The sequence below is a fragment of the Simochromis diagramma genome, unplaced genomic scaffold (genome assembly GCF_900408965.1).
Source record: "Simochromis diagramma unplaced genomic scaffold, fSimDia1.1 OVJJ01000131.1, whole genome shotgun sequence".
Taxonomy (NCBI): Eukaryota; Metazoa; Chordata; class Actinopteri; order Cichliformes; family Cichlidae; genus Simochromis; species Simochromis diagramma.
In genome coordinates, this window is record NW_024387200.1 from 7,368,557 (window position 1) to 7,382,943 (window position 14,387).

Sequence of the window (14,387 nt, forward strand, 5' to 3'; positions counted from 1 at the left end):
CCAACTCAAAATTGCAGTCTGTATTAAACAGCAGCTGAAAGAAAATTAATATTCATTCTGCAACCATTTTTTAAATCATTTTCAAGCCAAAATCCTAAATATTTTGCAGCTCTAGTTCCAGACCGTTAAGATTCACTGCTTTTAGTTACTGAATGTAATAGTGTGCAAAAGAAAAACATGCAATTTAATAATTAGGGTTTTTTCAGACAATACGTTAAGTAACTGCACAGAATGCAAATTATTTTCATCTTGTCTTCACTGCTTAGATAGGATATCATATCGTTATGACATAGTGTTTACATACTTCAATACACTTAACTGAAAAAGTGTGGCATGCATAAAAATGTCAAACTCTTTGGCAGGTGTTTTATCAGTTTCTGAAACAAACACATGTCTATCCTCTGCGCGGTGGAGAAGCTGCTGTTTTTGCATTGCTCTTAATTCTTTAATTATCTTTGAGTTTGTATTAAAACCAAACCATCTGCAGAGGAGAAGTTTGGCTTGGAAAGCTGCCATCTTTGGAAACCAATGTTGCGTATGTCCCCGTGCATCTGAGTCAACACAGAGGGCACGCTCAGAATAAAATGCAGCCTGAAAGTATCTGATAAACTGTTTACCTGGTACAGTTTTCCTACTGATCAGATGCTTCTTACACCCCTCGGAAACTCATTGAATTCCACCGTTTATTTTAACTGAGGTGATTTTTGTGGAGCACTTTTATTCTATTTGGGCTTTTAAACTGATTATAAGCAGAATATCAGGCTCCATGTAAATGTACCCATTAACACTGAACAAAATACACCAGCTGTATCTCAGAGGAAATAAATGCAGTGCTACTGCAACACAGTACTCTTTCGTTTGTGGAGGATGGATCATACCCCCCTCCTGTGTCCAGCTTTGCGTATAACTCATACAGTCTGTGCTTGCCTGTCTCTGTCAGTCTTAAGTTTTCTCATTTTGTTTCATAGGCAAAATCTGTACATAAGCTTTGCTGAAGAGTTTATTTTTGAACCATGCTAATCACATTACCATCCCACATGCTTACAGTTAAGCCACCCTACACAATTCTGAAGAAGCTATACATTGTGTTTAATGTAATGAGCCGCGTGTTTTTTGTTTTTTTGTTTTTTGATCATCCCTAGATGCAGAGTGACAACACTTTTATCAACAGCCTCTTGTGGAGCTCAGCCCCCAGTTACCATTTTGACACGCTATCTGCGTGAAGGAGGTGACAGCAATGTGCGTGTGTGTGTGTGCATGCGCATGTGTGTTCCTTTTCAATATGTGTTTAGGCGTGTGTTTGAAGGTGGGGAGGCATTTCAAAAGGCTAAGGTTGATGCTGCTGGTAGAGTACGCACAACAGGCACCTACACAACACCACCCAGAGCCTCCTCCTCTTCTGTGTGGCGTGGCAATCATTAAAATGATTTATTTAACTATTGGCCCAAGGCTGAGAGATTAGTGTGACAGGCCTATTTTATAATTCATTCCCCCACCGCCAGGGGAAGTGCAATTTAGGCAGATGACACACATAGAGAGAGCTCGGAGCCTCAGAGCTCCTCCACGGATCAGGGGAGAAAAAAAAAGGGGCCTAAACTGCCGACGGATGCACATCTCTCTCTCTCTACAGATTAAAAGAGAGGCAAGGAAGTCTAGTCTGGAGTAGGAGAGAGGAGAATAGAGAAAGGGCATTTATTTATCTTCAAATCCATATCAACCACTGACAGATAGATGGAAGGGCTGAGACTTTGTTTGGGGGGAGGGTGTTGTAAACTAGGTGTGTTTAAGTGTGTGCCTGAAAACACACAGCCCAGCCTGTGGGAGCATATTCAGCGCTACAGGGGTGTACACCAACACAGATGCTTTTTCCATGACCCTGGATTTCCAAAAGGAGGGAGATTCACAGTGGGGGTACAGCCACAGGAGGGTTAGCGAGAGAAAGTGCTGGGCTTTCTGGTACGGCTTCAAAATATCTATTCTTGTCATTCTGTATGGATCTGGCTGTTTTGATCTGGCAGCTGCGAGGTATGTGTGTGAGAGAGAAAGAGATTCACTAAAAACAAAACTAATGCCTCCTCCGATTAGATAAAAATAAGGTGGATGTGCGCGTAGGTGTGGGTGATATGGATAAAAGGGACTTTACTGCAGGCTAATCACATCTGTTTATCATTCCTTAAAGAGACTTCAGTGAGGAAAATGGTATCAATCGGCGGCAGTGAAGTGTAATCGTAATATTGTGTTGTGGGATTAAGAGAGTAAACATATCTGCTAGGAAAGGAAGCCAGCCGTAGAACAGTGTGCATGTATGTCTGTGCATGTTTACATTAGCCCTTTTGAATTAAGCATCTCAAACTGTGCAAAGAGTCTGTGCAGTTAGCGGGAACATATTTCCAGACTCGAAACAGGCCGGTTTTATTTCTCGCTCTCTCTCTCTCTGTCAGCACATATCCTGTATAATGCGCATGCTGAAGTATTTCGTTACCACCAAGGCCTTTAACCACTAACAACTAGATCTATCCAATTAGCAAAGCAAAGGTCAAGGATAATCGATGCTGTTGCACATGGGGATAAGGCGATTGGGCACTGGGAACAAGGAGGGGGAAAAGAGAACTAATAGAATCACAATCAGCATTAAAGACCTTTAATTCTGATTTCTATCACTACGACCTTTATTCTAAACACTGCGAGGAGCACGGGGAGAAATAATATGAGCAATGAAAGTGACCGAGTGTACTTTAATGTTTCATTACCTTCGTAACTGGAAGGGACGTCTATCAAAAAGAAGGAGTGAAATCAATTCAGTTAAAACCTTGAGTCATTAATAACCCTTCTTTATACGTGTGGGAGGAGTTTTCATTTCCTTGAGAGGGGATGATTGACTGACTAGACGAAAAGGTGTGGCTGAAGTTAAAGACTAAAAGGAGATGAAATGCAGCTCCTGTCTTTTATTGGATTGCCTGTGCAGGACATGTGGGGTACTTACCATTCAGGGCCACAAATGTATCTGGAAGAAAAAGAAAAGAAACGAGGGAGAAACCTGTTATTGCTTGCAGTAAAGGGAGCTTATGCTTTAACATGATCAAAAGCCATGACTTTTAAAGTAATTTAAAATCGACTGGCTGCTCGATATTCTCCCAGCCCTAATCAGTGGTGATCTATATAGCTTCTAAAGCTAATGAAAGTCCAACACTATGGGTTCCCTTGACTAAACATACTAATGAAACCAGAGGGAAAATGCATAGCCTTTATTTACTCTCAGTAAACAGTTGAAATTGAGATGAGATGAACCAAAATGAATGATTTAATATCAAATTGTTTTGAAGTTTCTTTCGCAAACTGAGCTGCTCACTAGAATATCAACAAGGTTTCCCGTTGGAGAAACCAAGCTTTTATTTTGGACATGAAAAGATAAGAAATACTGTCTCTGTATATGCGCCATTCACTGTTGTAGAGTAAAAGAGGCCTTTTCGAGACTTTTTGGCCTGACTCGGTTGAGAGCCCCTTCTTGTTTTGTGTTTCAAAATGAACCCTGTGACTGCTCACAAGCGAAATCCCTTCCCTGTGTTTCTCTGAATGTTTGTGTTGTGTTTTCGAAGTGATTTGCAAGAAGGAACCTCAGTCTTTCGGCAATAGGACACAGCGCTCTATTGACCGGGGGGACCAAAAAGCAGCGGGAAAACAACAGAGGAGGCTGAGGGCCGAAAGGACAGATGGATGGAAGTGGGTGAAAGAGAGGATTGTGAGGGTGGAACAGGCGGATGGGAAAAAGGTAACGGCAGCAAAGAAGCACACGGAGAGCCGAGAGAAGAGGGAGATGGAGTTAACAAAGAAGAGAGGAATGGTGGTGGGGGTGGTTGTGTTGGTGGTGCTGGTGGGGGTACAGAGTGAAGGAGGAAAGATAAGAGTGAAGAGGGCCTGCTTACTTTGGCAGTCACCCAGGCCATCTGTGTTGCCATGCTCCACGTCCTGCTCAAAGGCTGATCTGCAGGGAACAGAGACATCATGGTCAGCAGTGGAAAACAGGCCAGGCCATGCAGGCTCGCCACACCTAACAAAGTAACAAAGCTATAGGAAAGCAACTACAAAAAACACCACCAATCGCAGCATATTCTATGCTAACACACAGTTTGAGCTGCAGAAAGCCCTTTGCTGGATCAGAATCAAAGAACACCTAGCAGGTGCCCCGGAGACCTAAAATCAGTGGCTATGAAGAATGCAAGCAGGTTAGTAAATCCATAGCTGGCACAAGACGTATTGCCAGTAGTGTTGATAAAAACAGATTTTCTTTTATGCGATTGCAATGAAAACTATTATCTCATGCTCTAAAGCTTAAAAAAAACTGTTCAACAATTTGTATCCCTAATTGCTTCCGTGCTGGGAGCTAGATGTGACTGATTTCTTCATCTAGAAGGTGAATGTGAAGCTAGCTAACCCAACTTAGTGCAATAACATATGTGGAAAAACATGGAGAAATAGCCTATTGCTCAGTCATTACCAGCATATATGTTGTTTGATGAAAGACTTAATATCAATTGATATGGAATATATTTGAAATATAAAGTGAGCTTTATTATTAACGTGAAAGCATGCTATTTTGGAAACAGCACTTCCGGTTAAGATAAGCTTGCTCCAGCTTCATAATCATCATATAGCTGCGATGGAAGTTTTAATCTCACCGTACTCTTAGAAAGAAAGCATAAGGGTGTATTTCCCAATTTACTGCTTTCACCAGAACTTCACTTTGCACAGTCTTGTCTTCTATTACAGAATGCAGTGTGTGACTCAACTCGCTTTAGAGGAGATGAGTGTGTAGTTACAATCACATGGGCCAAGACCAGAGCAGTGAGGGGTAACCGTGCTTGAGGGCCATCATATGACACAGAGGGAGAGAGTTTAGAGATGTGATTTTCTGATGCAATCTGCACCAAGACCTGTTTTCTCCCCGAAAGACCACCGAGCAGACAGTAAGAAGATCTGTGAAACAGAGCGGACCAACCGTCAAGCAGGATCACGATCACGCATGACAGCTCTTCACAGTCCTCCTTAGCCTACCCCCACTCCCCACCCATCCTCTGCTGCTGCTCCACCTCCTCCTGCTTGTCCACCCGCCTCCCACCTTCTTCACCCTCCGCTGGTCGCAATTACAGAATAAAGAATTATTTTCTAAAACAGCATCAGCCAACCTTTGTGGCCTGATCCGAGTCGAAAATATGTGAAAAAAGCAGCACATTTAGGAAGAACGGACAGTTGGAGCCCTGTTATTTGATACTCAGATCATATGTTTTGAAATATAGTCACAAATTAATTTACTATTCCTTTTTTTTTTTTTTGCCCCAGTTTAACAGACCCTTAATTTGAAAGGAGAGGGTTAATTTTACAGATTTGATTGCTAATTTCCCCCTTCAGTTTCAAGCACAACAACAACAACAACCACTACACAATAGCAGTATCCTCTCTTCATATCTGGGGGTACAGTTAATCAGCTTATCAGATTTGCTTATCATCCACAGTCATAATCACAAAGCGGATGCAGAGTTGCACATTTGAACCTGTCTAAGCACAAATACAGTCCAGGCACTCTAGGAATCTGCTGGATTTTCCTCAACAACATCATTACCTCGTCCCACCCTATCACAAAATATTATTTGGCCTGCAAAACACAGGTGCGTCATGGTTTCCAATTCAGACTTATAATAGCACCAAGGAGGGTGAATTAGTAATGAGCAGACATGCAATACAGATGCAGTGTCTGGGCTTTTCTTGGCACATATAAAAGTGAATGAACCAAAGTGCGAACCTTTAGTTAACGGGTTCACGTCCCATGGCGGCTGCATTATAGCAACAGAAGTGCAGTCTGTTCAAGTGTGACATTACAGATGGTTCAGCTTGGGGTTAAGATCCCACCGAAACTACATAATGCATATTTAAATCAGATTCAAGCAACATTGTACATAACTGGAGGCAGCCAAGCCCTCCGTTTTATATTACCTCGCATCGGGCGTGATTATTATGTGAGATATGTGGTTGCACAGAGAACTGCTTGCCGAAAATGCAGGTCAGGCATAATAGCATTAATTATTCATATCAGAAGTGAATGGGCGGCCAGGGATTTCATATACTGGGTGTACAGTGTAAAGAGAGTAAGCATAATGTTCCCTCAAAGTCACCCATTCATTTTGATTCATGGCTTTGATTTACAAAGGATCAGGGGGCTCACAAGAGCACATTCACTCAGTTTAATCCAGAGAAAACTCACTGCAGTTTTTTAGACAATGGTGGAAAAACACTGCTGATGCTCATAACAACATAACTGGGTTTTTTGTTTACAAAATTAGTACCATCCAGGATCATATGCAATTAAATGTATGAACACTGGGCAACTAGGGGCCATATTGCAGGAAACCAGAGTGCAAGCTGTTTATAGGCAGCGGGTATAAGAGGCATAACTTCACATGGGAAAGCTGGCACACTAGCATCAGGGCCAGATGGAAGAAGAAAGGAGGGGAGGGTTACAAGAGAGAAAGAATATGTCAGAGGAAAGATAGAAAAAGAAAGATGGGTAAAAATAGAAACACAGACATGGATGGATATACGCAAGTAACGCGTAGCTGATTAGGTAGGCAGTCAAGGAAGCAGGGTTTTGTTTTTTAATTTTAATGAGGAGAATGGAAAGTGAGAAAAGCAGAATGAAATTGTCTTCTCTGCAGGGATCCATTTGTGTAAGCAAACAACAAAATGTCACCGACTCTCCCCTCCCTTATTTTATCCATCCTTCTGTCCAGCCTGGCAAATGTTTTGAATGGCTCACCACAGACCTGCAGTTCCTATCAGATCTAATCCCGTCCCTCTCTCACTTAAAAATATTGTACAGTAAAGGAGCGAGGTCATCTGCCCTCCTAATGCCTTTGTGTCAGCTCCTGCTCCTCCTGCTGTGGAAACTCAATCAGAACAGTCCACTGCTTTGGCTTTGCAGAGTAATAATAGGATGGGCAGTGTGCTTGCGTGTGTGAGTTTTTTCCCCTAAGTTTTGTGTGTGCAAGCGGGAACGTGTGCCTTTGGTGTATTGGCATGCCAGACCAATCATTTTGCAGCAGGGGGATCAAATTCATTCATCGTCAAATAGCCAGTGGAGCACCGCGCCTTTTGTTATGACTTCATCTGCAAAATGTTTTTTCCCACCACAAAACTCCATATGCTGTTTGTTCAGAAAGCATAAAGTGGTTCTGTGTCATGACTACAGCCACAAATTATAGTTACTGCGACCATCCAGCTTTCCCGAGCGCTGCGTACCAAACCCCGAGCCCGCTGCAAACAACACTTTCCTTCCATTCATCCTTCCAATAGCCCCTTCAGCTGAAGGAAATTGCAGTTACAAACCATAAAATTAGAAAGATCACAGATATGACAAGCAGGGAGAGGGACTGGCACCAGGTATGACAAAAAGGCGAAATGCTGTTTTACTAGTTCGATTCAGCCAATTCCAAAGCAGTCCACAGTAACAGTTTAAATGAAAAAATACACTGTTAGAGATAAATGTATTATGAGATGATGTTGTGGGCATAGTACGTGCATCTAAATACTACAATACCCATGAGCCTCAACTCCAGTTGGAGGAAAAGGAAGAGCAGCAGAAAGCTAACAAAAAAGTGCTAAATTTCCACAGAGCATATTAACCAGCTTACTAACGTATACAACTAAGTTATTGAATGCAATTTAATACATTTTCATGGAGCCAAATACCCAAAGCATGCAGCTCCTTTGACTTCGATTGTCTTTATTACTTACTTAGTGTTGCCAACCACCTGTCTGCAGGCTCCTTCTGGGACCCAACCACAATATGGGTCTCTGGAGGCTATACAGGACCTGGAGAAGAATTGCACACACCATTAGGCCCATTCTGCACATACTGTTTTCTTCTTTCAGAAGGAATGCACATAGCTCAACCACTTGAGTAGGAATGATGATTTAATAGAGTAGCAAACTTACTTCTTGCACCGCCCGTGCCTTTCACACCGAGAGAGCGGCACTTTAACCACACAGGAGGTGAAGGCGACCCACAGGGCGTGACTCTTGCTGTCTATCTGTATACCTACGATGCGCTTATCTTCTACTCCATCTATGCTGCACCTAGAGGAGGAAAAGAAGACAAAAACTGATTACTTTGTATTTTCTTTTTCAGCTGATTTATTGTGCTTTTCAGTAGATGCTGTTAAAATGGTGAATGCTCAATAAAATACAGGCAAAATTTCAAATAAATTTCACAGTTTCATCGGGTCTTGGATCCACATGGTGCCAAAGAGAGTGGATATCTGTAATCAGGTCTTATCAAGCACAGTTCTGACTGTGATCGCAAGAAATTACCTGCTCTTTAACTCTCCTGTTTGCAAGGGGTAGGCAAGCAGAAAAAGTTGGTTTAAGGAGCAGACTCGGAGCAGCTAAAACTCTTTGTTTCATTTCATGGAATGAACTAAAGGGCCAGCATAAGATAAATGAGGAACATTAGCAAAGCTGATCTAGAGTATATCGCCCTTAACTATATGGTAGTTTAAAGACAGAGTAGAGAAAAGTTGGGCATCGTAAAATGAGATTTAGCTTATTTAATGAAAGAAAGGGGAAGATTAGGATGTGGCAGAGAGACAAACTGTGAGGTCAGGGAGGACAGAGATAATGCTGGACTTGGGAACATGAGGTCACAAACAGAGCGGGAGATAAAGAGAGATAAAGAAAAGGGTGATACAGATACAACAGATAAACAGACAGATGGGCACTGTGAGCAGTCAGCAATAACACTGCACTTAACTGGAGAATCCTCTAACACTAACTCAAAGCCCCCCCCAGCTCCAACATTCCTCTATCTCAGCTAGTCTTCTTTGTCTCAACAGCCCCACAGGAGTGCACTGTAATCCCTCTGGGGCGTGTCAAGCATCACTCTATCCCTTCTCTCTCGTTCCCTCTGTTCCTCTGTCTATTCTACCATCCAACTCCTGGGATTTAATCTTTCCTTCGCAGAGCTTTGGTCCTGTATTAACGCTCTAAATTGGGGCTTACAGTTCATCTACACCGGGTAATGCACAGCAATCAGGCCTACACTGATCCGGCCGGCCAGGCAGGGAAGCAGGCAGGCAAAGTCACACGCCGTATGCGGCTAAAGCCAGATGGCCATCAGCCCACGAATGCTCGGTCCCAGCCAGAGAGACACAGAACAGGAGAGAAGGGAAACAAAGAGAGGCGATACTGGGAGAAGGCAAAAGGAGACACAGCAAGTAGAAGTGAAGAAGTAGAAGCGAGGGCCTGCCCTGCATCCCGGACATATGGCCCATCACATGGTCGCAGCATGTTGGATAATCAACAGTAGGAGCCTTGAAAGCCCTCCCATCAAGCCTTCCGTCTCCTTCCCGTATTCTTCTCTGCTTCCTAACACAAGCCTCTAGTCTTCCCATCTCTTCCCTCTGGTCTTTACCACTCTTCTCTCTCCCTCCTGTGTTTATGCTTCCATCCATTACCTCTCAACCAAATATTTGTTTTGGCAGAGTGAAACTGTGGCTGATTTTTCCTTATTAACTTATACTTCAGATGTACAACAATACCCAGCTCGACCCTCTGTACCAAGTTCATGAACACACACACACTCACACACACACACACAAACAGACTTACATCCATACATGCACCAACAGATGTGTAATGTATTAGCGAGAGAGGCTGGCTCTGAGACACACACAGACCTCAGTGTGAGTTTCTATGCGTGTGCTTCCTTTAATCAGCCAAGGTTTTGGCTCTGCTGTGGTTGCGAACCACAGTGCTACGTTATCCAGAGCCTTAGGGTCTATGTCTTTAATTTAGTAGCTGTGGCTGGGCAGAGTGTAACCTGATAAAACTCTTTTAAATGATAGAGTAGCCATCTGGTTGGCTGGCTTCGCAACATAGCTTGGGTCAGGGGAACGGACTGGTAGTGATGGAGCTGGTGGGTTGGTGGGTTGGCTGAGCCGATAGATGGTGGAAACAAGCAAAATTAAACACATTCGCTCTCTACAGAGCACACACGCATGCAATAACTGTACTTTCTGTGTTTATAGCAACTGTATCCATGTGTTTCTCTATTTCTGTCCATTGCATATACACGTATGCTCGGTTTTACATACTTGTCAGGGTTGTAGACACTGAGCTCCTCAAGAAACAGGCTCTCGTTGAGGAAGCCGTTGTTCATCTTGGCCAAGAATTTGAGGATGATGCCTTTCTCAGACCCCAGAAATACTACTGTGTGGTTTTTATACGGCCCTGCCTCATTGTCCACCACAATGCGCGTCAGACGATACCTGAAAAAGGAGCAGCAGGTAAAAGAAACCAATCAGTCAATTAATTAGTCTGTTAGCCTGCAAGCAGAGGAAAATGTTTGCTCACTAGAAAAGCAACACCAACAGCAGGGACCTAATGCAACTGTTTTCAACTTTTTCTTCCACATCTGGGCCACTGGAAAAAGTTAGCCAAAGAACAAAATAAAATAAAAAAAAATAGGGGGATGTCATTTTCCAGATAATAATTACCTAATCAGCCAATCAATTAACGTACCTTCCACCACGCATGTCAGAGGTCTAAAATAGACTAAAGAACAGCAGGGGGCGTGCATTAATCTCACTAACTGATTGTCATTTGATTAGAAGCTCACAATCAGATTGCCATAGGGCCCGTCAGGTGGTTCCTCAAGTAAAAACACTGCAAAGAAGTTGCTCAAGCAAAAGATAACAAGCTCTACTTTCAATTTCTAATTGACAGTTGCTGATCGCAGAGTTTGGCTTAGCACCAGTTGGATGTGCATAAAACTCAGAAGCATACCAAACACTTTAAGGTTGGAAAATTAGACACCTGCCAGTCAGTGAGATCTGGACCGGCGCCCTGTTATCCTCGTGGGTGAACAGGTTTTAGAAATACCTCCTGAGGCTGTTTACTCTTACCGACTGATGCAAATATCTAACTAAGATACTGTTTAAGTAATCACAAAGGCATGCTGCCTATGTGAACACCAATAATCACCAATTATTTTTAATTGAAGTATATGTGAGCTAAAGATGAGAGTGTATTCAGAAATCTTGGAAGTTTGTTTTGTCCTCGTTAATGTTTACTAGATACTGTCTAGGTGAAAAAGTTTGTCATCAGATCATATTTATTTGGGGGTAATGAGACTAAACTTAACCCTACTTGAGTACAGTTTTACACCATGAGCCCATTAAAAAAAATAATAAACAAAGCCACATCCTCTTATCCCATTCACTGTTTTTGTTTTCTTTATACAGTATATCCTTTGAAATGCTCTGTGCCTCCAGCTTTATCTTGTCAACATTACCACCGGTCTGAAGATTTAATTTGAATTTGATCTATTCATTCATAACAGATGCTCCAATAACCATTTCAATTAGGCTGATCCCAGTTAAATAATACAATCTCAAAGAATAAGACGTTCACTGTCTTTCCTACTCAAGATAATAAAAATCACAAGAAGGGGATTCTTCACTGTCTCACCCGTCTTGGTGACTCATTGTGCCCAGACAGCTGAGGTCTGTGCCACTGCACAGCAAGTCTCATGCGGTCTCAAGATGGAAAAGATTTTTCAAATTTGAACTTCTTTCTGTGTATTGAGGTGTCCCCTCTGGGGTGTAACAAGGATCAAATCCTATTACCGATTTCATTTCCAATTGACTTCAGCTGAAGAACAGTATTCCACATTGAAACCCTGACAGATATCATAAGAAGCCTCACTCCTCTTCCACCGCATATGCTTTCATGCTGCTTTTTGGGCCTACATAATACTTTCAAGAACCGCCTCTGACTTCCCTACAAGCTCGCTGTGCTCGCTGTGATGACATTTCAAATCAAATCAAATCGTCTGATTGCTGATTATGTAAAGATAAAGAAAAAAAAGCGTGTCACTCATAATGTATTCTTGTGATAAAGCACACTAATGAACACAGAGTTGTAGGGATAACCTTGATGAAAGCTGTTCATATTCTGACTAAGCCACTGCAGTATGTAGGTCAGACCTCGGCAAAGGAGCAGCAAGATGTGATATGATGCAAATAACTTGTAAAACGTATGAAGAATTCTTTATGTAGCTATCTTTAAAGTGATATTACCACCACTGAGGCCTGTCAAGGATCTGGCAAGCCCAACTTTAAATCTTGAGCAGCTGTAATCCATATCCAAGTCCAAATGAAAAACTAGATCTTCTACTTTTTACCAAATGCTCTGTCAGCTACTTTTGCCCTGCCGATGGGATGGCGGTGTGCTGTCGCGTTCCCCCCAGAGGCTGAAATGTCTGTGTGTAGTGCAAGTAAAAGCCAGACAGACCTTTATGATCAAACGGCATCAGCCACAGTGCACTGGCTTTTGAGAAATGGGCTCAACTACAGAAACTCAAAGGAAAAGTCACCACTGAACAAAAAAAAAAAATCAGTTTTTGTTTTTTCCCTGTGAAATCTCCCAAGAGGATTTTAAACAAGTGACAAAGAGCTGAACTCATTGTTCTCGTGCAAATGACACGTTTCAGCATGAAGATAAGCATCACTAAGGATTCAAACTGTTTGCGTTGTCTTCATGACATCACCACGCTGTCACTCAGAGAGAAAGCTAGTATAGATAGGTGTTTCCTCTACTACAATGAAAATAGGTCAGTGGCTGGAGTACCTTCAGGCTTTCTTTTAATGAGCCTGATTCTCACAGCAGCACTTCATGTAATCATTGTCCTGGGCTGAAGGGGTTCGTAGCCTTGATGATGATGATGGCCTCTGGAGTGTGCGATACTTACCGAACCATGGTCTTGAGAAACCAGGGCCTGTTAGCAATGGAGGGTACGGCCTCGTCCATCAGAGGATGCATCTTGATGAAGTTGAGTGTGTCATCGGGGAACTCATTGGATACCTTATACCTCTCCATCGGTGGAGTACCAGCACAGTTGCCAGGCCTACAAATGGAGTGGAGGCAGAGCAAGGTAATGAAGAGGAGCGATAATGGCAGAGGGAAAAAAATAGTGAATAGAATATGGAAAAAAGCACAAATGAAAAACCACCACTTTGACCGCAGTAGGAATGAGCCATTTTTCATGGTAAGAGCTTCAACGGAGGAAAGAAAGTTCTACTTTCTTAAAATCAATGAAAGTGCTGCTTTAAATGACTAAACTCTCATTCCAAGAGGCTTTTGGTCACATAGGAGGGCGCAAGATGTCTCCTTTTCTGTGGCTTCAGCCTAAAGCACTGAAGCATTGTATCTATCTGATCCTTTTACGGGGAGTTGGTGAGCTTCTTGTAAAAGAGAAGCTTCTTTTGATAGCATATCCCCTTTGCAGCCATCTCACCTCTGAGAGCCTTTAAAACCCTTTACTGCTTGGTCTTTGATACCCTGCCATAGCATATAATCCACAACAGATCCCAGAAATATTAGCCATCTGGCCACTAAATGTGTGACATGAAAAGACAAAACCCTATAGTCTGTTATAAAAATATACAAACCTTACTATGTGTATATGCACATGTTATTTTTAATTTATTTAATTAGAATTTTATTGACAGAATGATGCAGTGAAACCTTTGCTGATTTGTATGAAATAGAAATTCATTCGTGCTAATGAAATCCCCACGTTTACATGCAAAAACTTCACTGTATGGCATTCTGGTGCAAAACAAAAATTTGATTAGACAAGTGATCTCCATTATATGGCAGCTGTGTGCATCTAAAGCCATTAGACACGCATGTGAATTTACAACAAATTACCTTGTGGGCTGAACATGATTAGCAGAATTTTCTGTATTATATGGCGGCTGTGTGCATCTGAAGTCGTTTATAGCAAATTATCTCGGGTGCGCAAGATAATAACTTGAACACACCAGATATAAACATCAACTTACAGGACTTTAGGGAACACAATAGAAAACATGTCAGCTGATTCTAATGTTAAGCTATTCTCAAAAGTATTACTGCTTCACTGTAAAAGAAGAGAATAATAGTTTGTGCTAGAATTCTAACATTTCTGTTACTGCATTTACGTCCGGGCGCATATGGGCAGCAGAACGAAAGCAGACATCTCTTAAATACGAAAATCTGTAAATGATTCAGTATGAGTGTCTAACACATGGAGTAACAGTCTGCTGCGGAGCCAGACCTAGGTGGCTTTGTTACAACTCTCCGTCTGTTTGCTCAGTGATAAAAGGTCTGAAAGAACCAAGGGATGGAAATGAAATCAATCACATCAGTTACTACAAAAACAATGGTGGCTGTACCTGCTCTTTGAAGCGTCTGACCTTGTTGAACATAAAGTAGTAATTACATGCTAATTGAGGTAAGTGCGTGCACTCACACAGATACGCACATTCACACAATGCATGGAGATTAATGCACAA

The 14,387-nt window shown here is 42.2% G+C and overlaps 1 protein-coding gene across 3 annotated transcripts in view; it reads right to left on the bottom strand.

Annotated features, from left to right (window-relative positions):
- The window catches only part of sema6a (sema domain, transmembrane domain (TM), and cytoplasmic domain, (semaphorin) 6A), a 103,465-nt gene that overhangs the window by 15,156 nt on the left and 73,922 nt on the right, over positions 1-14,387 (bottom strand). For all 3 annotated transcript variants that reach the window (XM_040050308.1, XM_040050307.1, XM_040050309.1), the window contains exons 12-17: positions 12,800-12,955; positions 10,143-10,316; positions 7,987-8,127; positions 7,786-7,863; positions 3,924-3,982; positions 2,984-3,004 (exon numbers count right to left, since the gene is read on the bottom strand). In XM_040050308.1, coding sequence (XP_039906242.1) covers positions 2,984-3,004; positions 3,924-3,982; positions 7,786-7,863; positions 7,987-8,127; positions 10,143-10,316; positions 12,800-12,955 — 629 coding nt within the window. The remainder of the gene's footprint in view (positions 1-2,983; positions 3,005-3,923; positions 3,983-7,785; positions 7,864-7,986; positions 8,128-10,142; positions 10,317-12,799; positions 12,956-14,387) is intronic.